We start from the raw sequence: 25,746 nt of genomic DNA, 5'->3' as shown, positions 1-25,746 counted from the left end.
CAGGAATACAAATGTAAAAACCAGCTAAAATAATTTTAACCGTTTCTGAACACAAGAAAGCAACAAGCACAGCAAATGTGTTTAGTCTTCCATGTGGTTGGTGGCACTGCCACTTCTAAAACTCAATTTAAAGAGAATTCTAGCATTGTATTTCTATGATAGCACTGAAGGCCTAGGAAAGTCCTATTTCGTGATTGGACTCCGCATTTTGATTGATCGAACTGTCATTGCGCATATCGTACCTGATAGGACGAGACGCAGAGGGACTATCCCACTTTTTCCCGTGACGTCAGGGAAGGACAAAATGATTTATCGCGAGGTCGTTCGGCCCCTGTGACCGCCGGTTGAAGTAGAGTGGAGGCTCCATTTTAAGACATTGAAAGAGTGAGTGCAGTACTACGAAATATGTAACATAACCGATTTCACAACGTTAGAGTAGAATGGATTCTGAAGGCTTGTCTTTACTGTAATGCGTTGTTTAGGACGTTTAGAATGTTTTATGTTGCTAGCTTGTCTTGCGCAATCGTTCCACCTTGGGAAAGCTAGCTAATCAGCCAGTAGTGAGCAAGCTAACGTACTTCAGTTAACTGTAGGAATAGCGAGCTCACACCAACAATAACATGATCTAATACTGTTTGCCTTTTCATTCAATGTTGTTTGGATGTCAAATTATAACTACACCCCCTTCCTAGGCTGTTGTCAGTCTAAGCAGAGTTGTTTTACTGTTGGCTGTGTTTCTATAACAAGGTGGTGATCTAGCCTGCTAACATTCGCTTTTTTTTTTTCTACAGACCGGTTTTGGACACCATGTATCCGAACACACTAACGCAGTTGTCCCGGGCTAATCCCTTCAACGCCCCACTATTCTCCCTCCAAGAAATCGAGGAGCCCAAACAGAGCCTCCCCGCAAATGGACAGAGCCGCAACCTCGCTGCCGCAGCAATCGCTGGTAAACCAAGGTTCTGCATGCTAACAAGTAACGTTACGGTTAGCAAGTAACGTTAGCTAGCGAGCAATTACGCAGTCAACGGAATCAATGATGAGACGAGATACCGATTTTATTCAACATGTGTCTTTTAATATATACGACTTGTGTGCTCGTCAAACGTTAACAGCTATTTAGCCACTGTTATTAAATGTGTAATGTCAAAGACAGGCCTTGTCTATGGAGGACACGGAAGGGCAGATGTAAACTTTGAAATATGCCGCAGGTATTTGAACTGAATTCATGACCCCCCCCCCCAAATCGCTGTTCAAAACTAAGGTGAGAGGCCACTGTCTCAAACGTGCAAAGTAGAAGTTAGGCCAATGTCTGTATTGCTTTCTAGCACACCAACCAGCTAATGATGTGCGTCTGACCCCTAAACGGGGGCATTGGTTCTCAATTCGTTTTGTCACGATTTAGGATCACTTGAAATGCTATCCTTTTTGTAACGTAAAGTATGGCCTTCAACAACCCCTGTTATATTCTGACCATTGCAATATTATTGCTGTTCATTGGTGCCTTTAAATTTTCAATAGAATGTTTTTGTTTTTACGGCTTAGAGCCTGCTAAGTTCTAACGGTGACATTAGCTATTATTGAACCACCATATTTTGGTCAGGCTTTTGGTTAGTTTTAGAGCTTGCTGACCAGTGTCCTTTATAGCCTAAATACTGTGTGCTGGTTGCTGGTTGGTTGATTAGTTATATAGCTAGTCTGCTCTGCTGTTACAGCGTCTGTTGCACAACAGTCTTCCCTCACAGGGAGTAAATGTTCTATGTGTGCATGGCCCTTTGCACCTGTGATATAGGCCTATGCAGACTACATAGGACAGGACACACACAATTAAGTTCCACTTGAATTTGGCCTTTAGCCTAGTGAAGATGCAGTTTGCTCTTACTTACTACCACTTTTCTAATGAACAACATCAACACTAAGTCCCCATTTTGAAAGTATTGCCTGACTTTTTCTTCAGAGGGAGACAGCTGTGAGTTCGGCTCACGGAAGTATTTACTCCTCTGTGGGTTTGGTGGCATCATCAGCTGTGGCACCACACACGCAGCCCTAGTGCCCCTCGATCTGGTCAAATGCAGAATGCAGGTCTGTCTATCCCTGTGGTCTGGAGCCACTTAAAACCCAACACGCTGTGTTTTTGTTGTCTGAAATGAAATTTGCATGGGAGAATGGATGTATCAAGCAGCCCGGTTTTGTGCAGTCGTGGTGGAATCTTTGTCATTGTTGTTCCTCACGTTTTTATCCCACTTGATCACCTGCTTTTTGTTTTCGAATAACCTACATCGCATGGTAAGTGTGTGATTCATAATCACCAGTGTTATTGTTTAATGAACCTCACTGCCTGCTACATTCCCCTTCCCAATCCAAAGCTAAAGGACTTGTAGGTCACTGAGGTCAGGAGTGACGATGGGAAAATTTGTTCAGGATGTTCACCCTGCTGTTTATAACATGATCAAAGTGCAGCTATGCATTGCTAGAATGTGGCCTATAGCTTTATAAGTAGGTTCAAAGGACCAAGTAATTTACACCTCAATGGAGTTATTCCCAGCTTTAAATTGACTAAAGTACAAAATATTAATATATTTATGTAAGCTATGTGTCATTTTAACTAACTATGCAGCTGATGCTTCAACACTTATTTTTTAGTAAACGTTCAAATTCAGGACGTACACTGGAAACTGATTAAAATTTTTAAAATGTTATCATAGACAAGTATTGAGATAAATTGGAATGTCAGTTTACTTCCTGAATTTAAAAGGAATTGACCTAAATCCTGATTCACAAGTGTTTGAAATTTGATCTGGCTCATTCCCTGGTGTGTTCTAATGTAATGGTGGCATGTTTGTTGGTGATTATTGTCCTGTGTTGCATGTGTCGTGATTGCGTGTCGGGCACGTATTGTGTTTTTTGCTGCAGACTCTGCAGATGTGAGCTGTGAGTTTGGCTCAACAAAATACTATGCCCTGTGTGGGTTTGGGGGTATCCTGAGCTGCGGCCTCACACACACAGCTGTTGTACCCCTCGACCTTGTCAAGTGCCGCATCCAGGTTTGTGGTACCCCCTGTAGCTGTCTGCTGTGTGAAGGCCTCCATAGCTCCTGTAAGGAAAGGTGCCCAATCCCAAATCTACCCCTCAGACTTTAGTTTCAACTTTAATGTCCCAGAGGGATTGTTCAACAATTGTGGCCTTAAAATTCATCTGGACTTTGCAGTCCCAATGTACCCTTAATTCCTATGCACTTGAAAAAATTGTGTGGAAAACTTGATTTGGGATTGGGCGGAAGATTTCTGTAGATTAGCAGACATCAGATAAATCACTAGCTAGAAGTAGTAATGTTCATCTGGATAAACCCCTAGTTCACAACATGAAACCTAGCGAGTATTTTTTTTAAAAATGTACATGGCCCAGAAACCTTAGATACTGGTACAATTACCTAGATTTCAGCTCATAGGGCTCTAGTCCCATTGTTCCTTTGACTCTCTGCTAATCAATTTTTTTTTCTTAGGTGGACCCTGACAAGTACAAGAGCATTGGCAAAGGCTTCTCCCTCACATTGAAGGAGGATGGAGCCCGAGGGCTGGCAAAGGGCTGGGCCCCTACCTTCATCGGCTACTCCATGCAGGGTCTCTGCAAGTTTGGCTTCTATGAGATGTTCAAGATCTTCTACAGTGACATGCTTGGAGAGGTCAGTCAGGGGTAGGAACCAATGTGGGGAGAAACCAACACTGTTGGATTCCAGTGTTTACAGTATTTTAAAGGAACAGGTCGCCCACCAAAAATAATGAATTGCATGCTAATTACAAGACACCTTTATGCAATTACAGTACAGTGAGCACTTACATTTTTAGTATTTATATGTAATCCCTGTGGGACTTTTAAACATGGCATTGGTTTTGCTAGCCCACACAGGACCACAACTGCCTTCGCCCCCTCTCATCTAACAGGAGAACACCTACCTGTGGAGGACATCCCTGTACCTGGCTGCGTCTGCCAGTGCAGAGTTCTTTGCTGACATTGCCCTGGCCCCCATGGAGGCTTGCAAAGTGCGTATCCAGACCTGCCCCGGCTACGCCAACAACCTCAGACAGTGTGCTCCCAAGATGTTTGCAGAGGAGGGAGTATGGGCGTGAGTATATATTGTGTTTGTGATGTTAATTAGGTTTTTGTATTTGTTTTGGAGGCTGTGTAACCTGTAAAGGTTTTCCATCCTTCTCAGGGACAGCTATGAGGTGTATGCTTTTGTTCCTGCACTAGGTGAACAAACCTGCTTCAACTTGTGGCCTTTATTAGATTGTGTTTCATGGCTGGTATGGAACATAAACCTGCAAAAGTAATTATTGCTCCCAATAGCTGATTTGAGAGGTTACCACCAAACACGCTCCTTAGATCCACCTCTGGGGGGCACTCCTGTGCTGATGCTGTTGTCTGAGTGCTGCAGCTCCAGCCTGGAGGCCCTCAGCAGCTTTTTGGCTGTACAGTTGGAGGTGCTTGAGTCATTGGCGTGTGAGAGCAGTCTACCTGCCTCCCAGCACCCCTGCTGCACTGGCAACCCTCAGTTCCACTGATGGGACCCTACCAGTGGAGCTATGCTGGGGGATGGACAATCCCATAGGCCCTAATGGTATTTTCCAGGTTTGCGCCTTGATAGTCTAACGTAGTTTGTTCTCATCTCCTTTTACACTATTGTGTGGGGAAAATTGACTGTTGAAAGTCGGTGCCTTGTTAGTGACCACCATATTGACGAGAACTCTGATCTGTATGTACGGAACTCTCAGGTTCTACAAGGGTGTGGTTCCCCTGTGGATGAGGCAGATCCCCTACACCATGATGAAGTTCGCCTGCTTTGAGAGGACCGTGGAGCTGCTCTACAAACACGTGGTGCCCAAACCACGTGCTGACTGCACCAAGTCCGAACAGCTGATCGTCACCTTCACTGCCGGCTACATCGGTGAGTAGTAGTACCACAGGAAATAGGATGAAGGTGGGTCTAGGAGCTCACCTTGAGTCATGTTTGTGTTGTCCTCGTAATAACTAAGGTACATTAACGTCTTGCTATGGTTTCCACTAATGTAGTTTAAAAAAGAAGAAATATAAATAAAAGGTAACAAATACTTAGAGCAGCAGTAAAATAACAATGTCCCCACACTTTGACTCTACCGGTACCCCCTGTATATAGCCTCGCTATTGTTATTTTACTGCTGCTCTTTAAGTATTTGTTACTTTTTATTTATTTTTTAAACTACATTGTTGGTTAGGGTTTGTAGGTAAGCATTTCACTAAGGTCAACACCTGTTGTATTCGGCGCACGTGACAAATACAATTTGGTTAGGATTTGGAAAAGCGTAATATGATCCTAGATCTGTGACCAATGGCAACTACTTACCCAGAGAGACCTGGGTCGTATTCATTAGTGCACACAATTGCAAAATGTTGTGCAACGGAAAATGAAAGCAAGTGTTACTTATTGGACATGTACATGTAGTTGTCCCTCCCTGTTTCAATCAGTTTTCTTCCATTTGGTGACGGACAAAGACGACCCTGGCTTTTGTTTGATGGTATATAGTGGTCCTATATAGCAGTGTGTGCTGATGATTTGTCTGTCCCCTGCAGCTGGTGTGTTCTGTGCCATCGTGTCCCACCCAGCGGACTCAGTGGTGTCTGTACTGAACAAGGAGAGTGGCAGCACCGCCGTCCAAGTGCTCAAGAAGCTGGGACCTAAAGGTGAGTGGACAACCGTAGGACTTGTCTCATTTAGGAAATACATCCTTCCTCAAAGTTGTCACCGATGTGATTTGGTACCTCGGGGTACTTTATCCAATCAAACCCTCTCAGGTTACTGGGCGAGAATAGGTGGGTCTAAATAAATATTTAATGGCCCAATTCTAACAACACGCTCCTTAGATCCATATCTGGAGGGTGCTCCTGTGTGCTGGTGCTGTTCAAATCAAATGTATTTATATAGCCCTTCGTACATCAGCTGTTAGCAATGAAGATGCTGAAGCACGTTGGCTAGGAAAAACTCCCTAGAAAGGCCAAAACCTAGGAAGAATCCTAGAGGAACCAGGCTATGAGGGGTGGCCAGTCCTCTTCTGGCTGTGCCGGGTGGAGATTATAACAGAACATGGCCAAGATGTTCAAATGTTCATAAATGACCAGCATGGTCAAATAATAGGTCTGGGACAGGTAGCACGTCCGGTGAACAGGTCAGGATTCCATAGCCGCAGGCAGAACGGTTGAAACTGGAGCAGCAACACGGCCAGGTGGACTGGGGACAGCAAGGAGTCATCGTGCCAGGTAGTCCTGAGGCATGGTCCAAGGGCTCAGGTCCTCAGAGAGAAAGAAAGAAGAGAATTAGAGAAAGCATACCTAGTCACACAGGACACCGGATAAGACAGGAGAAGTACTCCAGATATAATAAACTACTGCAGCATAAATATTGGAGGCTGAGACAGGAGGGGTCAGGAGACACTGTGGCCCCATCCGATGATACCCCCAGACAGGGCCAAACAGGAAGGATATAACCCCACCCACTTTGCCAAAGCACAGCCCCCACACCACCAGAGGGTTATCTTCAACCACCAACTTACTGAGTATAGCCCACAAAGATCTCCGCCACGGCACAATCCAAGGGGGGGCGCCAACCCAGACAGGAAGATCACATCAGTGACTCAACCCACTCAAGTGACGCACCCCTCCTAGGGACGGCATGAAAGAGCACCAGTAAGCCAGTGACTCAGTCCCTGTAATAGGGTTAGAGACAGAGAATCCCAGTGGAAAGAGGGGAACCGGAAAGGCAGAGAAAGCAAGGGCGGTTCGTTGCTCCAGTGCCTTTCCGTTCACCTTCATACTCCTGGGCCAGACTACACTCAATCATATGACCCACTGAAGAGATGAGTCTTCAGTAAAGACTTAATGGTTGAGACCAAGTGTGTCTCTCACATGGGTAGGCAGACCATTCCATAAAAATGGAGCTCTATAGGAGTAAACCCTGCCTCCAGCTGTTTGCTTAGAAATTATAGGGACGATTAGGAGGCCTGGGTCTTGTGACCGTAGCGTATGTGTAGGTATGTACAGCAGGACTAAATCGGAGAGATGGGTAGGAGCAAGCCCATGTAATGATTTGTAGGTTAGCAGTAAAACCTTAACCAGCCCTTGACTTGACAGGAAGCTGTGGTCTCTCTTGAGTGCTGCAGCTCCAGCCTGGAGGCCCTCAGCAGCTTTCTGGCTGTACAATTGGAGGTGCTTGAGTCATTGGTGTGTGAGAGCAGTCTACCTGTCCCCCAGCCAGGCTGGGGGTGGCTAACACTTGTTTTGGTCCCTTTGGATAGAGTCCTGTAACATTCCATGTACAGTCCTTGTACTGAATATGGCCTTTTTAAATCTTGCATGTATGACTGCCTAACATTGAGTGTTTGTCCCACTCAAAGAAACTAAAAAGCAGATGAAATGTATTTATACACTTCTAGCAAACACCTCTCTCCTTCCATTCTCTCCCCCTTTAAGGTGTTTGGAAGGGCCTGGTTGCCCGTATCATCATGATCGGTACTCTGACCGCTCTGCAGTGGTTCATCTACGACTCCGTGAAGGTCTACTTCCGCCTACCCCGTCCCCCTCCCCCCGAGATGCCAGAGTCCCTCAAGAAGAAGCTGGGGCTCACTGAGTAAAAAAAAAACATCTCCAGGACCCCCTCTCGACTCACCTCACCCCCCTGGCTGCAGCACACAGCTCTGTTTTCTATATTTATGTTCCTAAAGCAGCTCCTCTTCTCCAGGGCTGTTCCTCCCATGTATATTTAAGAGAAAGAGAGACCGGAAGGGAAGGATCCGTGTTTGGTCCCCCCTCTGCACTGAGGTACAGGAGAATATACGTACTGTAGAAACATGGTCTGGTTTTATCGAATCATGTCATTAGTAATGTGGAAATGATATAAAAATTAAAATGTTTCCCTCGAAAACATGTCCAGTTTTAATTTCTTGAAGTTTTCCACTGAAAATTATTTTGGTATTTGGTTTAAGTGGTATATTGGTATGCTATACATTTTAAGCTGCCTCCCTTCCAGCATTGGGGATCACCCTGTCAATTTCTATGGTCACAAGCACTGTTCGTGACAAACTGTACACGCCACTCTTGTTGCTCATGATAATTTTGCTGGTTTAAAGCTTCCTTAAATTCTACACATTTTGTCATAGGGTGTAAAGATAATGTTGCAGTTTTAAATAATTTTCATGCAATTATATACATTTCCATGTCCATGTGATTTGAGTAACTAAAAAATGACAACTATCTATGGGCAAAAACAAACAGCTGACATGGTCTAGTTGATCTGGACATTTCTGACAAGTTATAAATAGCTTTCTGAGGTATGCAATGAATAACACTTACAAGAGGAAATGATGCTTCACTAACCAATGGAGAAATTGCACCTTGTGCATTCCTATACAACTTTCAGGAGTTCCTTTCCAAAAAATATATTATAAAAAATGTAACCTTTTAAATCTCTTTAGGACAAGGGGACTTATCAGTATATTTACCTGTATTTACCCCCCAAAAATGAGATGCTAATGTGGCTATCATAAAGTACTACAAATGCCACGATCTGGACGAAACTGCAGAATCAAGGAAAAGGTAAGTATCTCTGGATGTGCCATGTTAGCTAGGTGTAGACATTGTCTACATTTTTTTTAAATGAACAATTCTGAGTACTGTCTTGTGCAAGTTCTAAATTGACACAATAACTGTTGTCACAGGTGTCATCTAGAGATTACTTGCAGGAATTTGTAGTCTTGCATGATGTCTACTTTGATGCTGATTAGGATTTTGGGATCAGAGTAAAGAAAGCTGAACAGATTGCTAAAAGTCACATTGTCCAGGAGAGATTTACATGGTTATGAAAACATCACTCCAGGGTAAGCCGACGTGAAACACAGCCCTTATTCTGAGTGTTTCTAAAATTCCCTTTGGGGAAAAATGATTGGTGGAAAAACAATTGGAACAATTTCCTTGTTTTACTGCTAGGTTTTGTGGATATGACACCCTCTGTGGAGCTCTATACCCATAGAAACGGTTGCAGGATTTGTTTCTGTTCTCTTAAACACTAGAGGGGGCTATATACTATGTACAGCCTGTGTCAGAACAGATTACCTGAATATTGATTGCATTTGTATTACTTTGTCATTTACAAAAAATGTCTTCAGTGATGCTCATATCTGATGACTGTCCCCGGATAGAGGATGACCCCATTTATTAAAAATGCATCCAGTCAGAACATCAAATTTGCCTGCGTCATTCTGCTTTTTGAAATGGAAGCGTGAGCATTGATAGTATGTGATGTGGATGCAGGGGCTAGGAGGCGAGCAGAACTACCCGAGGCTCGCGGGTATCTAATGGACTCGTGTATCAAGCATGCGTCACATCAACAGCCTCCCAATGTTAATCGGACCGCATTGTGTTCAGTAACCATGTCATTATAATCCATTTGGCTGCTTTTAATAATGGGTTTTTCACATTTCCGTTCCCTGAAAGCGGAAGACAGAATGGAAGCGATGTTTCCAGGAAATGAGATGTGTTCGTGAAAACTGGAGCTCGGGTCTGCGGAATGTTAAGGTTGAGGGGGGTCGTGGGAAATGGATTCCCATTTCTTTGTGACCCCTTGGTGACCATTGAGTGCTTTCAAATAGTAATGACTCAGACGTACCCTGCTGCTACTGCTGTTAGAAAAAAACGTGATTATTTTAAGGGGGGGGTGTTGGTGAGCATGGAATATATTCCCAAAATGTGTAAGATTCTGAAATTGCTCTACAGATGTTGATATCATGGTATGATTAATTCAGTCAGTAATTTAGTAATTTCTTAACTATTACTTGTGGTGTTATGTAGCCTAATGTATCATATGTATACACTTTTCCTTTCATCAATTAGTACTTCTAATGTACTTCCCAGGTCTAGCTACCACCTCAAGCAAGTTAACATTCCAGAGATGCTCAGTACCGCTATAGATAACTATCCTTTTAATTGTATTCGTCATATGTACCGGATACACAATAAAAAATAAAATATAAGAATAAGAACAAAGTAATGGCTCAGTAAAATAGAATAAACACATTTCCTCAAGTTAACATCGTCATGGGGTGTAAACTCTAAAAGGATAGCTGCTGAGGGGACAAGCTCGGTTTGCTATTTTTACCCTGGTCCCTAATATATCTATGTAGACTACTGAGGTGACGACAGCTGCAGCCCATCAGTGGCAGTTCTCCCAATCCCCAGAGAGACAGGCCTGCCAATGTTTTCCCACTTCTATCTTCAATGTTATTTTAGTATTACAACTGAAGACCCAATGTGGAACTGAAGACTACTATGGTTGAGAGAAGTCCTGAAAAGCTTCAATGGAAACACAAGATATTGGAAATAGTCTGAAATAGTCTGAACCTGCCCTGGTGATATTGGAACTATTTTATATCAGGCACTTACTGCAGTCTCTTCATTATTTGATTGCACCACAGTGGATTGCACCCACATCACTGGAAACCGTTATTATGAATATCCTTCCTCCTCTGTGTGTGCGCATGTGTGAATGTTTGTGCTGTCATGCAGAAGTGTGTGTGTCCACTCCATTGTGTCTCTGCCCTTGTGCTGGTCTTGGAGAGGTCACTCTGAAACAGTAGCCAGTGTTCCTGTGTCACGAGCTGGGCCGAGTTAGGGGCTGGGCTGCGCCTGAGTCTTGTGTATCCGAAATGGTACCCCTATAACTTATGTAGTGAACAACCTCCGGCCAACCTCATGGGCCTCTGTCATGTGTAGTATAAAGCAGTAGTAACTTACTATGTGGGGAACGTGAGGTAAAACTCATGCATCGTGTGACTAGTGTTTCTCATTGATCATGGCACTTGATGATATAGTTGTGTGAAACACATTCAGGGATTGTGGCCAAGATAGAGGTAAATTATCTAATGTGTGAATGCAAAATAATTGTCCTTCATTACATTGAGAACATCTATATTTACTATACACAGTCAGACTAAAGGAAATCTAATCTGGTTACGGTGCCCATCTATTGTGTTTTGAAGGTTAAGTTTTGACTCCTGTGTCCTTTAATAGAAGGAACAATGGCTATCATTGGGCAGATTGGATTATACTGATCCCTGGGGAACCAGTCTATGGCTGTTATGTGAACAGGCAAAAGCGGTGAAGGAGGAGCGCCCTTCTCAAATCTAACAGTAATCTGAGCTGCTCGGTCATGTTGTCAACAACGCAGCATGGTGCATCGTCCAGAAGCATTCATCTATTTTCTGTCAAATATGTTTAACTTTTCAAACTAGTTTTCATTGGGAAGGCAGATAAAGTATTTTTAACATACAGAGGTTGGCCTTTTCTGTCATATTACCCGCTCCCACCAAATTCATGACACATATTTTAGGGGATCAATTGAAATAGAATCTCAAGTGCTTCACATTACAAAAAGCTTTGCTACAGCTCATGACCTTGTTAATGGTTGGACTGGACTGTGTGTCATTGTGTCCTGTAGTCACATGTACCCACCGTGTGTGTGATGATAAGGACATCTGACAGGGAGAGAGGGAGTGCAAGAGAGAAGGGGTGGGAGAGAGGAAGATGTAAGGATAGAGACAAGGGAGGTGGGAGGGGGACAAAAAAAGACAGAGAGAGAGGAATAGAGGGAGGGAGAGAGCTTGCTGCACCACAGTAAACGCCCCCTGCTTGCATATTCACCAAACAATGCCCTTGCTGCAGCTGACTGGATGTCCTTATCAGGATCAGTGTCCTCTCACCTCATTGGCTGAGAATATAGGAGTGACTTAAACCCCATTGGGTGCCGAGGCTTCATGTGTGAGATTCATAGGATTGCAGCAACATCAGGAGAGGAGGGAGGGAGAATAGCCATCTAATACAGTATGTGATACATGAGTTTACCCCTCTGTTAAATTAATTAATGGAGGACAGTGGAATAGATATAGCAGAGTGGAATGGAACACAGTGAAATGGAACACCAAAACCTTAGGCTAGTACAGTAGAAATGTAGTAGTTTTACCAATAGGTCTATGTTAACCTCTACGGGACCGGTGCCCCCCCCCGAGACGGTTGTGCTAACGTACGGTTGTGCTAACGTGCTAATGTTGTAAGTAACAAGAACATTTCCCAGGACATAGACGTCTTATATGGGCAGAAAGTTTAAATTCTTGTTAATCTAACAGCACTGTCCAATTTACAGTAGCTATTACAGTGAAAAAAATACCATGTTATTGTTTGAGAAGACTGCACAACAACAACAACTTTTATCACGGCAACTGGTTTGATACCTTCACCTCTGGAGGTAAATAATGTACTTACATTCAGTAATCTTGCTCCGATTTGTCATCCTGAGGGTCCCAGATATAAAATGTAGCATAGTTTTGTTTGATAAAATCCATTTTTATATTCAAATGTAGGAACTGGGTTCTACAGTTTGAACCCCTGCTGTGTCTGCCCCCTCTAGATGTGTGAAGGTTAGTGTCTATCCTGTAGGGAAGCTAATTATCCATAATTTATGACATTCCTGGGAGTGTGTAAACTACATTTTTTTATTACCATATAATTTTTGTATGTTCTTTATAGTTATGTACTTGAAAATATATGAACTGATCAATTCGGCACATTTGGGCAGACTTGATACAACATTTTGAACAGTAATGCAATGGTTCATTGGATCAGTCAAACTTTTTACATACACTGCTACCATCTAGTGGCCAAAATCTAAATTGCACCTATACTCCTAAGTGATATAATGGCCTTTCTCTTGCATTTCAAAGATGATGGAAAAAAGAAAAAATAGAAAACGTTATGTTTTTTTCTTTGTATTATCTTTTCCCAGATCTAATGTGTTATATTATCCTACATTCATTTAACATTTCCACAAACTTCAAAGTATTTCCTTGCTAAAGGTCCTGAGCTACAGGCAGTTAGATTTGGGTATGTCATTTTAGGCAAAATTTGAAAAAAGGGTCCGATCCTTAAACGTCATCATAAAAATGCACAACATGATTTAAATAAATGTTTTCCTCCACCTACATAATCCCTCCAAAAACTGGGAACACTAAAACATGACAAAGGGGAGGACAAACAATGTGAGCACTGAGCCAAAGTAAACATCCTAGCGGCAGGGCGTTGTCTGTACAGGAGACAGGCAGTGTCTATCGTCTGTCCACTGTCTGGTTTTATTGACATCATCACCCCTCTCTCTCCAGTTGACCGAGTGACTATTGGACCTGTTGCAGTAGTTACAATAAGAGACCCTTAGACCCTTGCAATATTATATCATCGTACTATACCCTTTACACATCACACTGCGAGGGAATGACAAAGGTTGACTGTATGTTACTGTAAAAAAAAGTGTGTAACCTGGCTGCCTTAACATTTTTAAGTACAATTTGGATTTCGTGTTGAGTTAACCCAATCTAAAGTTACTTCAACCTAGTTAAGTAAGTGGAACTGACAAGTTGGATTTAATAACTTGTTGAGTGAACTTGATACTTTTAGTCAAATCAATGTGCTTCAACTGATGTTTTTAGTTGTCTAACAAAGCTATTCAAGTTGTTTTGACAAATTACCCAGTGAGAAGACAAGTATTTGATAGTCAGAAAAACATAACTTTTAGTTGTTTTAACTTACTAATGTTTGCCTTCAACTGTCAAGTTGTGTCAACTTCCTATACAGTTGAAACAACTACTTAGAAGTGACTAAATCTTTCGAATTATTTAATAGAGATTTCAGAAATGAACATTACGCACTCATCTGTCTTTTGCTCAGATGTGAGCTTTTTCGCCAGCATAGTCTTCACGTCCTCTCTCCTTGTCCTTTCCTTCTCAAAACCCATTGGATGAAAAAGCCAGAGGTGCCGCTCCTCTGACCTTCTCCTCCAATGGGTTTTGAGAAGGCGAGGAGAGAGGACGCGAGGAGGATACAATTGATATGATTTCCGTGTCAAACTCAGCCAGTGGTGAAGCCCTACTTTGCATCCTCCTCTTTGGCTAAAAACCCCGTTAAACCCCGAACTCCATAAGTGAAGTCATCTCGTCCTCTCACTACCTGACTCTCGACGCTGCTTCAGTTGCCTGCCTCTTAGAACCAAAAAGGGATATAACCGATCTTTAAAATATATGCAAAAGGTATGTATGTAGCTACCGCCGGTGTTTGCTTTGACTTTGAGTGAATTGCTATTATAGTTTTCGATTATGTTCTGTCATGTGACGCACGACTGACTCATCACTTCGGTGTATGCTCAAAAATGCACGTAGGCCTACACACAATTTTTGGATACGTTTTGTAGCATGCAAACCTGGTTGCAATAGCCTGAATAATGTTCTTGATATTCCTACATGGTTTGATATTTGACATTTAGAAGCCTAATAGCGTGCTGTGTTTTAACGAGGTGGCCTAGCTCCCTATAATAGCGGTTGTCTTTAAAGGGGTGGATGCCGCTAATTTTACAGGAAACTGATTTTTTTCCTCGTTGAGCTTCGTGAGCGACTCCGTCTTGAACGTGACACAGTTCTTGTATTACGGAATGTCATTTGAAGACGTGGTTAATGATTGACTGACGACATGAATGTTGGTTTGAATTGTGCAGATTGTTAATGGACTGTGACAACCTCCACCTCGTTTGTCTAATGTTATAGATGCTCTGCCACCTTGCAGCCGACCAGTGTAAAACACAAAAAAAGCATCCGGCCATTAGACGATAGGACTATTGCCTCAATGTGATTACAAAAGGGTGTTCAACATTGGCCTACAAAGGATATAGCTACGGTTGTTTTAGGGAATTAATACCCCACCTCTTTAAGGAATACCTAGGATAGGATAAGTAATCCTTCTCACCCCCCTTTAAGATTTAGATGCACTATTGTAAAGTGACTGTTCTACTGGATGTCATAAGGTGAATGCACCAATTTGTAAGTCGCTCTGGATAAGAGCGTCTGCTAAATGACTTAAATGTAATGTAAATGGAATTATAATTTACCTATTGTGATATCAGTTATTGCATGTCCGACATCTTGAAGCTTCAATATTTTTAACATGATCAAACATATTAGTATTAATATGCCTCTGTAGGGCGAGTCCACGACAGCATGGCCCAAACATATATTTTTGGTATCTCACTGTTCAGGAAATTCTCAGGTAGAAACTTAATTGGGAGGAAGAATGTTTGCTGTTCTTTTTACATTTATCATAAACTACTTGAGAAGATCATGAGGCCATTTTAGGCCCTTTTTTCCCTACATGCCTCTTGAAAGACCCTATGATACAGACATTGGCGTCATTATACATTTACATTTGAGTAATTTAGCAGACGCTTATCCAGAGCAACTAAGTCAGTAATGACTGCATACATTTTTCCGTAGCTACACGCGCACCATGCTCTACCAACTGAGCCACACGGAACCCATTATGGTTCTTAATGTGCTCTAAAATGTGGATGTCTAGATTCTGAAATACATTTTGTCACATTATCTCAAGTACCCTTCTTGATTTTGTTCATATTGTTAAACTATGTACTGTACAAGTACATCCTTATTTTTGATGTAAGTGGCATGTTATAAACTTTTGTTGTTGCTATTTCACTTGTTTTTTTTAAACTTACCCCAACAGCGATATCCTTCCTCATGCTTGTTCAGCAGTAGTTGTAGGGGCACAGAAAACATGAACAAAGGCTCCAAAAACACCCCAATACGACCTTTAAGAAACATCAACGCACTATCGCCTTGTTCATTGGCTAGTTGGAACTAGGAAACTAAAAAATGTCTGACTTACTAACTGGTTGAACCTGGCACATGATAGCTACAACCAGTTGTGCAGAACAATTAATTTCTTGGCGCACCCATCCCATTTCAGTCAACATCCGTTGAATTGCAGAGCGCCAAATTAAAATGAAATTACAAAAAAGATTACATTTTCATGAAATCACAAGTGCAATATAGCAAAACACATTTTAGCTTGTTGTTAATCCACCTGGCGTGTCAGATTTCAAAAAAGCTTTACAGCAAAAGCTATCCAAGCGTTTATGTTAGGACATCTCTCAGCAGACAAAACATTACAAACCGCTAGCAGCAAAGTAGATTGCTTTTCTGACTTTCGTGACCAATCAAATGAATCGCTTACCTTGTGAGTGCAAACATCCGAAGATCATCTAGACTCCCAGTTACACAATAAATGTTACTTTTTTTCTATGAAGATAATTTTTTATATCCAAAATACCTCCATTTGGTTGGCGCATTTTGTTCAGAAATCCACATGCTCGAGTGGTCACGACTGGGCAGACAAATTCCAAATAGTATCCGTAAAGTTCGTAGAAACGTATCAAATGTTTATAACCAATCCTCAGGTTGTTTTTACAATAAATAATCGATAATATTTTAACCCGGACCGTAGCTATTTCAATAGGAAAGAGAGAGAGAAAATGTCTGCTCCAAGCTGTTGCGCATGCAAAACTCTGCTGGTACCCAGCCATCCACTGATGCGATGTGATCGTTCTTGCTCATTTTTCAGAATAAAAGCCTGAAACTATGTCTAAAGACTGTTCACACCATGTGGAAGCCATAGAGAAAGGAATATGGTTGATATGCCTATAAATGGAGGGAAGGCATGCAATTGAACAGGGAGATTCGTTTCTCTTAGGCACTTCCTTGTTGGATTTTCCTCAGGTTTTCGCCTGCAATATCAGTTCTGTTATACTCACAGACAATATTTTGACAGTTTTGGAAACTTCAGTGTTTTCTATCCTAATCTGACAATTATATGCATATTCTAGATTCTGGGCCTGAGAAATAGGCAGTTTCATTTGGGTATGTTTTTCATCCAAACATAAAAATACTGCCCCGTACGTACACTCAACACGTTAACTGATGTTTTAAGTGGTTTTAAGTGGTTCAATTTGAATTCCATTTAGTTTTTCTGTGAGCTCAATGTGCATATTGCACAGCTTCTCTAGAGATAAATCAGATCAAGCGTGACCTGTGCGACGTAGTAGGGAGTTGTAGTTTCCAACAAGGCCAATATTCTACATAGTTTAATGCAGAAAATTTGGTAATTAACTTGAATGACCATAATCCATTGCACTCTTACTCTTTTATGCCTGCTACCTATGAGACAGAATGTCGTTTGCTTCGAGGTATCTCTCCCTGAAAATGCATTATGTAATTAATAGTTGATATTCAGCAGTCATAAAAGTATGCCTTATTTACTTTGAAGAACTACTAAAATAGTGATTTGTCAACCAGCATAGGCAGCACTCTATAGAGATTAGATAATGACTTGGAATGAAATAATAGTTATCAAATAAAACAAATGTAATATATAACAATTGAAATGTTATTAATGTAATGTTAAGTGATAAGCAGTAATGGGCTGTCACTACGATCATGGGCCTTTTTATTGTTTTATTCTGTTACCTTAGAGCATTCCACCCACAATGCAGTCTGTTGAATGTTTTAAAAAATATTTTAAAAAATTAAAAAAATTAAAAGGCCCATGATGCTAATCCCTCGGCACTAAGAACCAGTTAGCAAGTTGGACATTTGAGTTTCCTAGTTTTGACTAGCACATGAAAGCTGCATATAACATTGAAAATATTCTGTGTAAATTGGGTCATGTCTTCAAAAGTAGAGGAGAACCCACTCTGGAAATGTGGCAATATTGAAGCGTATACACTATCGTTCAAAAGTCTTGGGTCAGTTAGAAATGTCCTTGTTTTTTGAAAGAACAGCATTTGAAAATGTAAAAATTTGTTTTGTCCAATTTACAATAACATCAAATTTATCAGAAACACAGTGCAGACATTGTTAATGTTGTAAATGACTATTAATAGCTGGAACATTTTTTTTTTATGGAATACCTACATAGGCGTACAGAGGTCCATTATCAGCAACCATCACTCCTGTGTTCCAATGGCACGTTGTGTTAGCTAATCCATGTTTATCATTTTAAAAGGCCAATTGATCATTAGAAAACCCTTTTGCAATATGTTAGCACAGCTGGAAACTGTTCTGAGTTAAAGAAGCAGTAAAACTGACCTTTAGACTAGTTGAGTATCTGGAGCATCAGCATTTGTGGGTTCCATTACAGGCACAAAATGGCCAGAAACAAAAAGCTTTCTTCTGAAACTCATCAGTCTATTCTTGTTCTGAGAAATGAAGGCTATTCCATCTCATACAATGCTGTGTACTACTCCCTTCACAGAAGAGCGCAAACTGGCTCTAACAGAATAGAAAGGCGACGACAGTGAAGAGGCGACTCCAGGATGCAGGAATGTGTTCTGTGTTCTTTTGCCCATCTTAATCTTTTCTTTTTATTGGGTAGTCTGAGATATGTCTTTTTCTTTGCAATCTGCCCATCTCAGACTGGCCAATAAAAATAAAATATTAAGATGGGCAAAAGAACAGACACTGGACCTCTGCCTAGAAGGCCAGCATCCCAGAGTTGCCTCTATTTAAAATCGTTTAACCATTTTTTTAACTAGGCAAGTCAGTTAAGAACAAATTGTTATTTACAATGACAGCCTAGGAACAGTGGGTTAACTGCCTTGTTCAGGGGCAGAATGCTAGATTTTTATTTTTTACTTGTCAGCTTGGGGATTCAATCTAGCAACCTTTTGCTTACTGGCCCAACGCTCTAACCACTAGGCTACCTGTCGCCCCAGGTAAAAGCCTCTTCACGGTTGACTTTGAGACTAGTGTTTTATGGGTACTATTTAATGAAGCTGCCAGTTGAGGACTTGAGGTGTCTGTTTCTCAAACTAGACACTAATCTACTTGTCCTCTTGCTCAGTTGTGCACCCGGGCCCCCCATTCCTCTTTCTATTCTGGTTAGAGCCAGTATGCGCTGTTCTGTGAAGGGAGTAGTACACAATCAGTTTCTTGGCAATTTCTCACATGGAAATAGCCATAATTTCTCAGAACAAGAATAGACTGATGAGTTTCAGAAGAAAGGTCATTGTTTCTGGCCTTTTTGAGCCTGTAATCGAACCCACAAATGCTGATGCTCCAGATACTCAACTAGTCTAAAGGCCAGTTGTATTGATTCTTTAATCAGAACAACAGTTTTCAGCTGTGCTTACATAGTTGCAATAGTTTTTATTTTTTACCCCTTTTTCTCCCCAATTTCGTGGTATCCAATTGTTTTAGTAGCTACTATCTTGTCTCATCGCTACAACTCCCATACGGGCTCGGGAGAGACGAAGGTTGAAAGTCATGCGTCCTCCGATACACAACCCAACCAAGCCGCACTGCTTCTTAACACAGCGCGCATCCAACCCGGAAGCCAGCCGCACCAATGTGTCGGAGGAAACACCGTGCACCTGGCACCCTTGGTTAGTGCGCACTGCACCCGGCCCGCCACGCCACTGGAGTCGCTGGTGCGCAATGAGACAAGTACATCCCTACCGGCCAAGCCCTCCCTAACCCGGACGACGCTAGGCCAATTGTTCATCGCCCCACGGACCTCCCGGTCGCGGCCGGTTACCTGGGCGCGAACCCAGAGTCTCTGATGGCACAGCTGGCGCTGCAGTACAGTGCCCTTAACCACTGCGTCACCCAGGAGGCCTGTAATAGGTTTTTCTAATGATCAATTAGCCTTTTTAACTTAGATAAACTTAATTATCTAAAACAATGTGCCATTGGAACACCGGAGTGGTGTTTGCTATGCCGTTAATCCATCTCTGCTACTTTTAGTTATGATCCAATTTGTAAACATTACCAACAAAGTGAATGTGAAAATGGATTCAAAATGGTTGCCCTCTGCTGGTGACTTGCAGGATGTGCAACGATGCGAGCAAAAGGAGGTCTGCGATTGCCTACTATGCCAATTTCTCTGTATACAATGGGCCTTAACTTTAAAACTAGCAGAGATCCCATTCCGGAACTTTGATATACCGGTATAGTATATATTATGTTCAACAATATATTACAACTTTTGCCAAATATTTTTATTAATGTCAAAAGTGTTATTGAAATAAACTCTGTAATTAGTAGTATGTAAGAGATAAGGCTTCATATGGCTTTGTAGTATCTGTAGGTACTACAATTTGCTTTGTCACACCTACAGATGGAACATTATGGAGTCTTAAAATGTCACAGATATTGCAGATTCAATTAATTACATCTTAAAGCATAATTGAGAAATAAGTCGACTATCTATCTCATATTTAATATATATATATTAGTTCTCCTTGTGAAGAATCACCCTTATCCTTCCTTTTACAGAAGATTAAAATATATTAAGACATGTATCACTGTTTTAATATTTGAGAATCGTAATAACATTACTATTACCAATCACATACACTCACATCCGGCTGTGTTAGAACAGGTGTCTTCAGCTGAAATTCTATTCAGGTCAAATTGTAACAACACTGTTTCATGACCTTTGTCACTGTTCTGTCTCTGGACTCTAGTATCCTTTTTAGCTTCTGATGGAGGATTAAAGCCACTGTTGGTAAACAACACAAATCAAAAGTTTATTTGTCATATGCTTTGTAAACAACCGGTGTAGACTAAAAGGGAAATGCTTACTTAGTCTACACCTGTTGTTTTAACACGCATGTGACAAATTTAATATTTGAATTGTTTGCCAACTGTTGTAACTGCCTCTCACATGGACATGTAATAGGCTAGATATTTGTGATTTATGTTTGCGATTACGCCTCAGCAGCAGCAGATGGAGGGGGCAGTGGGTTTTGTGGAATATAATCTTGGGTCGGGCCTATAGATGAGGATTAGGGTGACCTCAGAGGTGCGTGTTTGTCGGACCCTTTTTGGGGGGGGGTTACTGCGTATTCTGTGGTCCAGGAGGACCTCCTGGTTGGATAAGGACAAGGTAGCTAAATCTGGGCCTGTGGAAGTAGGATGTCTCCCTGCCGCCTTTGATCTGTGGTAGGCCTTGCATGGGCCTGCTCTGCTTTATCGTAGCCTGGCATGATCACTACTTGGTGGTGCCTGTATCTGGCGGCAAGGAACCTTGCCAGACAAAGCAAGTATCCTGTTTGATCAATATTGTTAGTTTGATAACCAGGCAATGTCCGGTCATTGTGATTGCCTTAAGAAATCACCCTGGCTTAGTTGTTGCTTTATATTGTTCCGTATGTCTAGCCAGAATATTCTAGTAAAATTACGAAAGGACATAATTATTGTCCTTGGGATCTGATAGTTAACTTATTACTTGTGTGTTTCCTTGGTAGGGACTGCTCAGTAAGGAAGGTTGTAATGGTAGGATGTCCAGGATTTTGATTCCAAAGATCCTCTTCTATTAGTGTTTGAAGCTGTATTGTACTGTTGGCCTGCGGTTGGTTGCCTGCCAAAGCAGCAGGACTGAAGTTGACCAATGGTTTGAAGCAATGCCAGTTTACTAGTCTTCAATTGGGCTACAGTATATCAAGCAATATTCACTAACTGCACTGTAGTAGCTATGGAAAACAATAGCAGGACATTTTAGAAACGTGACCTTTAACCCACTATACACTATGCAAAATGGTTTCCATAAGGTTACGAAATGCGTGGTTACGAAACAAGACCTTTGGCCCCTGGCCTCAAACACTAGGGACAGGCCTAGGTAAGATACTATTTAGTGTAGGCTATTTCAATTACTTTCAAGGACATTTCGTAGCAAGTATTTGGATATGTTTTCTTTGAAAATAGGCTACAAGTAGTTGAATATTCAGAATGCATTTTCAAATATTTAAATACTTCATGCGTTTGAACCCAGGTCTGTTTGGTCCTAGGTGTATTTGAAATAATGTATTTGGAAGTTAGTAGTTTAGGCTATTTATCAGAAGTTTATTTGAAAATACTTTCAAAGTAGCTGATTTTGACAATAAATTTTAAAAAATAACTTAAATATGCATTTATTTGAACCCAAGTTTGACTAGGATATTGGTTTTGACTCAGTCTGGAGTAAATCAATTAAATACAGCAGTGTTTGTTTGATTGGCTTAAGAAATGCATTCCTTGGGCTAGATTCCCAGACAGATTAAGCCTATGCCTGGACTAAAAGAGCGTGCTCAATGTTGAGGCAAGAGATTGATTACCTCACACAAATTTCACACACTTTAATCTTGGACCAGGTTTCTCTTTGAATATGTATTTTCTCTCAAGTACACTCACCTTAATTAACTAGACTAAAGGTTACACTCTCCTTCCTTCTCTACCTCCTCCAGCGTCGTGAATCATGTCGTCTGTGATGCAGAAGTTGATCACCCCCATGGCCAGCGGCCCTGCTGAGCCCCCCAGGAACAAGGTGACCGTGGTGGGGGTGGGCATGGTGGGCATGGCCTGTGCCGTCAGCATCCTCCTCAGGGTAAGATGACTATATCACTGTCGTACTGTTACTTTACAACTGCATTACTACCCTTACTATTGTGTTTTATTAGTACTTTACCTCTGAATTACTACTACTATTGTGACACCAACAAATAGTTACCACTCAGTTATTACGTAGGCTGGTTGTAGTTGTGGATTTTACAATATAATTTCTAAGTAAATACCAGGTATTCTTGGCCAAACTATCCTTCTGGCCCTTCTTTCCACCCCTACCACCTCCTCCTTCCTGTAGGACTTGGCTGATGAGCTGGCTCTGGTTGACGTGATGGAGGATAAGCTGAAGGGAGAGATGATGGACCTGCAGCACGGCAGCCTCTTCCTAAAGACATCTAAGATAGTCGCCGACAAAGGTAAGAGAATCTCCCTTGTGTGTATGCCACTGGAGTGGTTCAGAGCAATGTATGTATTTTGCCATTGAAAGTGTAATGCAGCTTGTTTTGAAACTAGTTTAAGGTTGATTGCATTTAATTGATTGCCATTTAGACGTTTTTTCACCCCTGCTAAATGGGAAAAGTCTATGTAATTCAATTGCTCTTTCCCAATCTCTGTCCAGACTATGCCGTGACTGCAAACTCCCGCATCGTGGTTGTGACCGCTGGCGTGCGTCAGCAGGAGGGAGAGAGCAGGCTCAACCTGGTCCAGAGGAACGTCAACATCTTCAAACACATCATCCCCCAGATCGTCAAACACTCCCCCAACTGCACCCTTATCGTGGTGTCCAACCCAGGTATACACACACTGACAATTTAAATCTTGGACACAAGGTAAATTGTTTCCATCATTATCCCATAGATTGCATTGGCCAACCCAGTTCCAACATTCCACCCTTACCAACTGCTACAGTATCACACCACTCCACAATTCAAGATTAGAGGGCACTGTGACAACAGTGGGTGGCAGGGATGGGCAGTCAGTCATTAATGTTGTCAAGGGTGTGTGTGTGTTTGACCATATCCCTAACTCTATCCCTGTGTCTCCCTACCCCTAGTGGATGTGCTGACCTATGTGACATGGAAGTTGAGCGGCCTGCCCAAACACCGTGTCATCGGCAGCGGCACCAACCTGGACTCCGCCCGCTTCCGTTTCCTGATGGCTGAGCGCCTGGGCATCCATGCCACCAGCTTCAACGGATGGGTGCTGGGAGAGCACGGCGATACCAGCGGTGGGTAGGGATGATGGTGATTGGTCCTGGTAGAGCACGGCGATACCAGCGGTGGGTAGGGATGATGGTGATTGGTCCTGGTAGAGCACGGCGATACCAGCGGTGGGTAGGGATGATGGTGATTGGTCCTGGTAGAGCACAGCGATACCAGCGGTGGGGATGATGATGATGTCAGTGGAGTGCATACTTTAGTGGGAATCTGAGTGCATGTGTGAACTTCTTGTCACACCTAGTAAGCCACACCCATTCGGCAGCTTTAACAGCTTTTAAAACAAAAGTACTTGTTTTGGCATTGTTACATCACTCTGCACATCCACATCCATCTCTGTCAGAAATAATGAGTGAGTTGAGTCTGCGTGTGTTTAAAAAAAGAAGGAAATCCTGATTATTTTCTGGGTAAAATAATAAATATCTCTATGTGTTAGTCCCTGTGTGGAGCGGTGTCAGCGTCGCTGGAGTCAACCTGCAGAAGCTGAACCCAGAGTTTGGCCTTGACGGAGACAAGGAGGACTGGAAGGCCACCCATAAGGAAGTGGTCGACAGGTAAATACCCCAGACCTATTCCCCAGCTCCATACAGAGTCTAAATATGTACCTCTGACTCGCCTAGCGCTCGTAGTACAGCTAGAGTTTCCACCGTACTGCTCACCACCTTCTGATTCATTCCTATCTACTGGAGCTGTCAAGGTGTAAGGGCTAAAATAAGGATGAGATCAGGCTGGGCTAATTTTTGGTATCATTAATATAATGAGTTCTACTGACATTTTATACTAGAATAAGTATCAAAGACCGCCCTCACATTTTTATTTTGCATTAACCTTTTATTTGAGTTAACGTTCATGCAGGTTCACCTGATTGAGAGTTTTACCTGTTCAAGATGGCAACAGTTGGACGTAGATGCTGACTGACAGTGATTGTTTTGTGTGCTCCTCCAGTGCCTATGAGGTGATCAAGCTGAAGGGGTATACCAACTGGGCCATCGGCCTGAGTGTGGCTGATCTCACTGAGAGCATCATCAAGAACATGAGCAGGATCCACCCTGTCTCTACCATGGTCAAGGTGACGGGAGAACACACGCATGCGTGCAGACACATGCACAGTTAAACATGTGCATGTAAACACACACACACACAAAGAGCGAGGGAGTGAAGCAAACACACACATTTCTTTGTGATGATGACTGACGGCTGTGTTTCCGCAGGACATGTATGGTATTGGTGAGGAGGTGTTCCTGTCCCTGCCATGCGTGCTGAACAGCAATGGAGTGGGCAGCGTGATCAACATGACCCTGACCGACGCTGAGGTGGGCCAGCTGAAGAAAAGTGCAGACACACTCTGGGGCATCCAGAAGGACCTCAAGGACGTCTAGAGACGCACAGCTACCCTTTCTCCCTCCGTTCCCGATGCAGTCAATCCCAGACCTAGTTCCACCAGTCCTCCGATCTACTGTGTCCATCTCCCTTTCATCTTAATCTACTGGTATACATTCTGCCGTTCACCCCCCCCCCCCCGCCTTTCCTTTTGTAGGATGAGGGTACTGTGTTGTTTCTGTGCTAGGTGCTGTTGTGAACCAGTATGACTATGTACGCTCATTGGATTCATGTGTTGCAGCTGTTGTACTATGATCAAAAAGTGTTGGCTTTATCCTCCATTTGCACTTTCTTGAAGCACTGTTCTGTTCACTTCCTGTCGGGAGCGCAGGAACAAAGACCCTATAACTGGGTCTCCTCCTGTTGAGGAGCAGTGGTGTTGGTTATTGTGTGAGATGTTCAGTCTGACATTGATTGCCAGAAAGGAACAAAGGGGGAGAGAAGAGGGCAGAGGTGGAATCAATCGAAACGGCCTACTTTAGTAGTTTTTATTTTATTTTTTACTTACTGTAACACCCATGTTTGTAATGAATGACAACAACCAAGGAGTAACTTAATAAATACTTTAACCGTATGAAGCATGTTATTGTGTCCATTGACATAAATGTTCCTCGATAAACTAGGCTACACAATGCCTTCCTGCTGTTAGATATTGCTACTAAGTCATTTGACATTTAAAAAAATGAGTGACGTGTAGAAGGAAATCCAGATCCCTTGTCATACTTTTATTCACATAAACCATCAAATTCATTTGGACAACACTGACATTTTCAGTAAAGAAATATTCTGTTAACATGCTGTACTGTTAGCTACTTAACATCACTTTTCTTCCCCAGCCAACAAATTAAGGCCCTGTCCACTGT

General features: G+C 42.2%; 2 protein-coding genes and 1 non-coding gene across 6 annotated transcripts; all 3 read left to right on the top strand.

Annotated features, from left to right (window-relative positions):
- Window positions 1-252: 252 nt before the first annotated feature.
- Window positions 253-7,951, top strand: LOC118392275 (phosphate carrier protein, mitochondrial-like). Of its 3 annotated transcripts, none has more exons than XM_035784077.2 (8): window positions 253-384; window positions 792-949; window positions 2,914-3,044; window positions 3,503-3,682; window positions 3,942-4,123; window positions 4,773-4,945; window positions 5,608-5,718; window positions 7,501-7,951. In XM_035784077.2, the coding sequence occupies exons 2-8, from the start codon at window positions 808-810 to the stop codon at window positions 7,659-7,661; spliced, it is 1,080 nt and encodes a 359-aa protein (XP_035639970.1). In that variant the 5' UTR covers window positions 253-384; window positions 792-807; the 3' UTR covers window positions 7,662-7,951. The 3 variants fall into 3 exon arrangements, with proteins under 3 accessions (XP_035639970.1, XP_035639971.1, XP_035639972.1); XM_035784078.2 differs by lacking the exon at window positions 2,914-3,044 and adding an exon at window positions 1,958-2,082 and having other exon boundaries at window positions 254-384; XM_035784079.2 differs by lacking the exon at window positions 2,914-3,044 and having other exon boundaries at window positions 254-384.
- LOC118392798 (small nucleolar RNA SNORA53) lies at window positions 4,370-4,602 on the top strand. The gene has a single exon (XR_004827441.1). It is a non-coding gene; the product is annotated as a small nucleolar RNA SNORA53 (small nucleolar RNA).
- Window positions 7,952-11,946: 3,995 nt separating the features above from the next.
- Window positions 11,947-25,457, top strand: LOC118392273 (L-lactate dehydrogenase B chain-like). Of its 2 annotated transcripts, none has more exons than XM_035784076.2 (8): window positions 11,947-12,127; window positions 22,190-22,329; window positions 22,585-22,702; window positions 22,906-23,079; window positions 23,341-23,514; window positions 23,940-24,057; window positions 24,449-24,572; window positions 24,715-25,457. In XM_035784076.2, exons 2-8 carry the CDS (start codon window positions 22,201-22,203, stop codon window positions 24,880-24,882), a joined length of 1,005 nt encoding a protein of 334 aa, XP_035639969.1. In that variant the 5' UTR covers window positions 11,947-12,127; window positions 22,190-22,200; the 3' UTR covers window positions 24,883-25,457. The 2 variants fall into 2 exon arrangements, with proteins under 2 accessions (XP_035639969.1, XP_035639968.1); XM_035784075.2 differs by lacking the exon at window positions 11,947-12,127 and adding an exon at window positions 13,969-14,153.
- Window positions 25,458-25,746: the final 289 nt, after the last annotated feature.

Source organism: Oncorhynchus keta, chromosome 13 (genome assembly GCF_023373465.1).
Source record: "Oncorhynchus keta strain PuntledgeMale-10-30-2019 chromosome 13, Oket_V2, whole genome shotgun sequence".
NCBI lineage: Eukaryota > Metazoa > Chordata > Actinopteri > Salmoniformes > Salmonidae > Oncorhynchus > Oncorhynchus keta.
The sequence above is the reverse complement of the archived record's forward strand: the minus strand, read 5'-3'. Positions and strand labels throughout refer to the sequence as shown.